The 6,961-nt window shown below is 37.5% G+C and overlaps 1 protein-coding gene across 1 annotated transcript in view; it reads right to left on the reverse strand.

The window, feature by feature from the left end:
* The window catches only part of Prex2 (phosphatidylinositol-3,4,5-trisphosphate dependent Rac exchange factor 2), a 276,161-nt gene that overhangs the window by 73,936 nt on the left and 195,264 nt on the right, over nucleotides 1–6,961 (reverse strand). Inside the window, exon 34 of the mRNA XM_005361884.3 lies at nucleotides 2,456–2,599. Within this exon, the coding sequence (XP_005361941.1) occupies nucleotides 2,456–2,599 (144 nt within the window). The remainder of the gene's footprint in view (nucleotides 1–2,455; nucleotides 2,600–6,961) is intronic.

Raw genomic sequence — 6,961 nt, forward strand, 5'->3', positions numbered from 1 at the left:
CAGGCTTCTGTCAGAACACGGAGAGATAAAATGACGGCACACGGGAGCCTTATGACTACAGAGGCATTTTGCCACTTCTTTAAAGGAACAACTTTATCACGAGCAGATTTTTAATGAAATCAGCTGTTTCCAGTCTTCCCTTAGGTGGCCTTGAACATAGACCCTGCTGCCTTCGGTTTTCTGGGACAGCTGTGTAGGTCTATGTAGCTCGGGCTGCTCTGGAACTCATCTGTAGAACAGGCTGGCCAGGCAAGTAACACCACCCAGCGAAGTTTGCTTCTCTTATGTTACTTCTAGGAGTTATGAAAGCCAAATGTTTACTGAAGGTTTCTTAAATTACTTTTCAAAGCAACTGATTTATTTTTCAATCTTCTTTTGCAAAATTGATAAAAAGAAAAGTTACTTACAAAATAATCTTTTCCCTACACACATTTCCAATGGACTCTGATTATTCAGTTATTGCAGGTGGATGTGTCATGAATAAAACGTTTTTTAAAAGAAATATTTAGTGCCATCTGCCATCTCAGTAATGGTTTCAATGACAAAATTTTTAAAAAGACAGAAAAAAGCTGTCTGGGTAAAGACGCTTGTGACTCAGTGGTGCAAGCCTGATCTTTTGTGTGATCTGTCTCTGTCTCTGTGGGTATGTGTGTCTCTCTGTCTCTTTCTCTGTGTATGAGTGTCTCTACCTCTTAGCGTGTCTCTACTCTCTGTCTCTCATAGCAAAAGAAAAACAAAGAAAGATACAGAGTCCTTAAGAGCTGTACACTCAATTAAAACTATAAAAATGAACTCTCTGGTCCAGCATTCTCCATCTTATCCAGCTCTATGGGGACTTTTTGTGGGATATTTGATCACACTGTGTGAAAGATGCCTTCTGATTGGTTCAGTAAAGAGCTGAATGGCCAATAGCTAGGCAGTAGAGGTTAGGCAGGACTTCCAGGCAGAGAGAGGAACTCAGGATGATGAATCTAGGCACATGGGAGACCAAAGTGATACACTGTAATCAGACATACAGAAGGAAGAAGTAAAAAGCCACATGGCAGAACAAAGATTAATAGAAACAAGTTAATTTAAATTACAAGAGCTAGTTGGGAACAAGCCTAAGCTATAGGCCAAGCTTTCATAATTAAAAATAAGTCTATGTGTTATTATTGGGGAGCTGTCATTCCCAAAGTAAGTCTTACTACAGGGACTTCTGACATATTTCAAGTGAATCTCAAATATTTCCAAAGATCTACTTTTGGTCATTGTTTCCTTTCCTTTTTCATTTTCGTTCTTATAGACTATTGACAACATTGACCTTACCTATCATATACCTCCAAAGGAAATGCTGACTACAAGCTCATTTAAAAAATCACAGAATTGTCCCTTTGAGAGGAATCAGTTTGGAAACCTGAAGGAAAACAACCTATATTTTAAAAACTAGACTTTCATTTTAGTACATATGTTATATAAAGCAAAATTTCCACTTGTTACATATCTGGCTTTCATATGTCTGGTCATATGTGATGCTGGTTGATTCTTTGTCTATCCTGCTCATTTTTTTATCAGATTATTAAAATGCACAGTAAATAAAGCAGGCCTTGAAAACTTAAAGAGAGAAAACTGGGATTCTCTAGGGCACCACTCAGAAACTGACATACTCCAGCACATTCATTTTAGGAGGTAGGGGGCTACTCCTAAACTAAGACAGACCACACAGTAATGTGAATGTCTGGTCTTTTCTGGACACCCAGAAGCTTCTCTGCAAATTCATAGCAAGAACTTTCATTCTCATATTTTTCTTAATTTCTTCCACTGCAGATGTCATTCACTGATTTACTTATAGAAGAAAGAAAATGATCAAGAATACACATTTTCTCACAAAAAAACTGACATAAGCAATAATAAAAGATATCCGTTTGTTCAGCCAGTGACATAGAAAATGTTTAGTATACATATACATTTGTGAATATATACATAACAGAAGCCGGAGAAAAACAGTATGTATGTTTAATTTGTTTTCAAACAAAGTCTCACTGTATAGCCCAAACTGGTCTCAAATTAGCATCCTCTCTGCCTTGGTTTCCTGACTGCTGGGACTATAAGCATGCACCATCACACCCAGCAGAAATACACTGGTTAACACTTTTTATGTCATATGGTAGGCTAGCCATTTGATTTTTCTGCCATACTTTATTTAACCAGTCCAATCAGTTTAATTTACCACTATCTCTTTGAATTACTTAATTTGCTTCTCTATTTTATAAAATGCTCCAATTCTATTCGATGAATATATTTAAATCAAACACTCTTAATGAACACTCCCAAAAACAATCATATTACCTGAAAATTATAAAGATTTTTTCAAATTAGTGAAAAGTTCACTGCTAACATTAAATGTACTTAAAATATTAATAAAGATAAAATGGTTTACATACCCAAAAGCTGAAAAGGAAAACAGCTCACTTACCTTGTGAAAAGAGAACAGGGTGAATTTTAAATCCTCCTCCATTCTTCAACCGTTGAGGCAGTTGCTCAAAATGGTAGTTATCAATGTAGAAGTAAACCTTCAGGGCCTGGCGGCTTCCTTCCACTTGGTACGTAAGAGGGACATCTGAAGTGACATTAAATCCCATATTACTTACTGAAGTCAAGTATATGCTGGACAGTACATTTGGCTTATGTCAGTAAAATGTTAAACTTTTACAAAAAAAAAAAAAATTCCTGAAATTTACCACAAAGTAATACAGTAAGAATGTTCCAAAGTGTAAGCCCTTCAAGACATGCGAATGGCCAGGCTCTCACCCCAGCCCCCAACCCCGCCAGACTACTCTTAATGGCCATGAAGTCCATTTACAGTCCCTGGAGATGCAGGTAGCAAAAAAAAAAAAAAAAAAAGCCCAAGACCAGGCCAGAAAATCCCACAAATCCCTGAGTTTGCCCAAAGATCAGTTCATAAAACCCCACCAACCCAGGTCATGGAAAGCTATGCTCACAAGAAACCCTAGACCTCCTGCCTCCTGCTCAGTTCTTAGCTATTTCTTGCCTAAGCAGAGGCAACCACCGTCTTGTGGTCTTGTGTCTTTCCCAATCAATCTCTCGTATAAGGTTTGTTGTGTGTTGTGACTTTTTGGTACTCCTTGACTCCTGCCTGCCAGGATGTCTTTTCCCTCAGAGCTGCAACACTTGCATTAGGGAAGCCTTTCTCCACAGAGCTGGAATGCTTACACTGGACTTTGGGCCCATGTGGCACACAGAGCGCTGTTCCGTCAAAGAGAACTGAACCAGAGTTCCACTAGCTAAAGACACGGGTTTATTACTGAATTGAGTATCTGATTCTGTAATGGGGAACTTGGTTACACGCTGACACACCAGATGTCTCATTTAAATAAACGAGAATCTCTCAGGGCAGCTGCCTCATTCATAAGTAGTCAAAATGAGCCCACGGAGCACACTCCTTAAGTATATGTGAGAAAAAGGCCTGCATAGCAACCATTAGCAAAATGAGCATGGGTTTTGTAAGCTCTGCTCCCTAAGCATCACATTAAAACGAACCATGTTCTGTTGAGGATGCCTTATGGTTATTAGAAATTATCTTTCCAAATTCTTGGAGCTACTTTTAAATACTCTAAAAATAAGGGCTTTTTAATAAAAAAAAAAAGTCAGCAAATGCGATTGGCTAAAATGTTGTGGGAACATTTCATGGTGCAACTGTAAGTCATTTCCTTTCCACGTGAATCCACAATATTTCTACCCCATTAAAAAAGGATATAAAATCATTCTGAAAATACTCAAATTAGAACACTGCTACTAACTAGTTAAAAATTAAGAGCAAGATAGCAGGTCTTCCTGATTCAACATAATGCATCTTCCTGATTCAACATTAGCACTTCAAGCTGCCTTCCTGGAACTGATATTGAGTTCAAGTTCAAAAGCATTTACCACACGAATGACACCCTCCCTCTTTATTACTGAATTGTATATCTAGGAAAAGGAGCTATGGCAGCACTGGTCACCAGCTTCCCTTACGCCACCTCATAATGCTTATTTTATCTCTGTAACTTTTCATAGAGAGACATTAATAATTTAATTTAGAAACCAGAAAAAGTGAGTTTCTAAACTGAAGATTTAGAAGAAAGCCCTTTCATAATTGGAATTTTTTATTTTCGGTTGTTAAAATTAAAAACCAAAGCCAAAAGCAACATGAAGAAGATGGTGGTTTACACATGCAGAGGAAGATTGTGGAGTTCCAGCCTAGCCTGTGCTACAGAGAAAGAGAAGCAGGAAGATGAAGAGAGGTAGATATAAAGATAAATAGAGATAAAAAGAGAGAAACAAAGATAGACAGAAAGACAGATGACAGAGATAGAAGGAAGAAAATAAATTTATATGTGCTAAATATTTTTATATTCTACTTTCTTCATATACTATCATATATGTCCATGTTTATTAAACTGTATGCATTTAGTCTTTGTCATCAAGGTAGTAAAGTCATGTCAAGTGGATAATGTTACTGAAAGGATGACAATGATGTCATAGACAGCTATATTTTAAACTGACATAAAGCAAAGGTAAAAGGGAATTAAGGAAGTAATTCTTAAGAATTGGAACATCTTGTTTACAGTGAAGTAATAAAAACTCAAGACTACTTGAAGGGATGAAAACAGTTTTCCTGTGCGCAATTCTCATGGACACAGGAATTACCCAAGACTATGCCAATCAAATCTTGTATATAACTAACTATATACCACTATTAAGTAGGATTCACACAAGGTATGCAAAATAAATTAATGTTATCCCTTGTATATATTGACAAAATAATAAAAATAAAGCCCACCTACCTAATCCTGACAGCATACAGGGAAAGCATTTAACAAAATGTAACCTGAACGCATGAAAAAGTGTTTTCAGCCAATAGGTTAAAGAAAATGGACCTCCACCATATGATAAAATACATATAAAGCTATAGGTAACATCGTAGTTGATTGTCAGAAACTACGATTGCCCATTAAATCAGGAGCAAGAACGATGACCTCTCTCACCACCGCTCCTTTTCAATGCTGCACTCGCAGTTCCCACTAAGACAGCTATAGAAGAAAAGGACATGAAAACACTCATCAAGAGAGGAGCAAACTTTTGTTTACAGATAAGATGCTCAAAGACGGGAGACAAATCTGAGATCAACAACATTCTCTGAGAATAATATATGTATATATCAAAGACGCAAGAGACAAAGTTGATATACAAAATCCAACTATTTCCCTAGATATTAGCAATAAACAAGTAAAACACAAAGTTAAAAACACACTACCATTTGTACTAGCCACCTCTAAAATGAGATACATATAAATATACTAAAATATGTATAATATTTATGTGAGAAAAATAAAATTTCTGACAAATACAAAACAAAAAAATTAAGAAATAAATGAGAAACTAGTCTATGTTCATGATTAATAGGAGCCATTATTGTCCAGATGTTATTTATTCCTGATTTGATAGACAGTTTTCATGAAAATTCTTCAAATCTGAAGGTATTCATGGATATCAACGAAATGATTCCAAAGTTCACACAATGAGGAAAGAGACTGAGAACAGCTAACACAGAGCTGAGGAAGAAAAGTAGAGGAAGAAAAGTAGGGGCCATCCGACTCCATGTCTCACTCCACAGGTACAATGTGCCTGTAAATTAAGACAATGTGCAGCTGGACAGAGAACAGACAGCAGCTGAATGGAACCCCGGTCTAGAAATGTGTGAGCTAGTCCCATGTGAGCCGCCCATTTATCCTGACAAAGGAGCAAAGGTAACATGATAGGTTTTTCATCCCCCTGGTTTTGAAACAATTGGGCATGTACACATAAAAAGAATCTTGACATAGTGCTCATCCACTCATAAGATTAATTCAAAGTAGGTAAAAAAAAAAAAAAACTGAAGTAGAAGGTAGGAAACTGTGTAACTCCTAGAAGATAGCACAGGAGAAAGCCAGATCATGGAGGATGCCACCTTAGAAATAACACTAAAGGCACAGCCAATGAAAGAAATCCTGTCATCTAGATTGTAGCAACACTAAATCTGAGCTCTATGGAAGATGAGGCCAGCACAATGTGACGATGAGCATACAGCTAGGAGAAAGGATCTGTGAAGGGCACACCGAATAAAGAAAGGACTAGCTCTCAGAGTATACGAGGAACTCTGCAAACACAAAACGAGGAAACTATAAAAGTGTTTTTAAACACGCACAATAACACGGAACTGACATCCACCACTGTTTTTCTTGCAGGAAGCCATCTTCTATGGAAAACCAGTTTAGTTTGAGAGGAATGTAAGTGATCAACAGCTTGGAACCAATGCAAGCTGAGTGAGGGAGCTTCCTATGGCAACTCACCCTAGGTAGGAGCCACAAGGGCTTCATCCCTGAAGATACGACATCAGATCAGTGAATGGGATATGTGAATTTATAAGTAAGTTTTGCCTTAAAAATTGATACTTTAGCCTGTTTAGATTGACTCTCTCTCTAAGCCTTTCCAAGTCTTTGTCTTCCTTCAGATCTATTGAAAGCTGCCATTATGGGATGTTTTCTGTAGTCAGTCCTGAAAAGGCCACATTACCCTCTTGGTTTATGCATCCTTATTTCGTTGTATGGTCTGTCTACTACCTCAGTAGTCATTCCATCATTATGTCTCATCTTGGCCATCGACACCATGGACCCCGATCTATTTCATCCATTATGGGACCCATAGCTCCAGACACACGAGTTGACCCATGTAAAGACCCGGGGGGTTACAGGGACTCACTTGTCTAATAACCACCTTAAGATTAACAGTATCATGATTATAAAGGAGATGTTTTGTCTTTACTTGCCTAAAAGCAAGTGTAAGAGAATGGATTCAAATATTGATTACAACCATGTAACACTTGAGGATGTCAACACATTGTCTTATTTAAAACACCCAGCTCTTTCTTCATCCATTCTTC

This window comes from Microtus ochrogaster, linkage group LG5, assembly GCF_000317375.1.
Source record: "Microtus ochrogaster isolate Prairie Vole_2 linkage group LG5, MicOch1.0, whole genome shotgun sequence".
NCBI lineage: Eukaryota > Metazoa > Chordata > Mammalia > Rodentia > Cricetidae > Microtus > Microtus ochrogaster.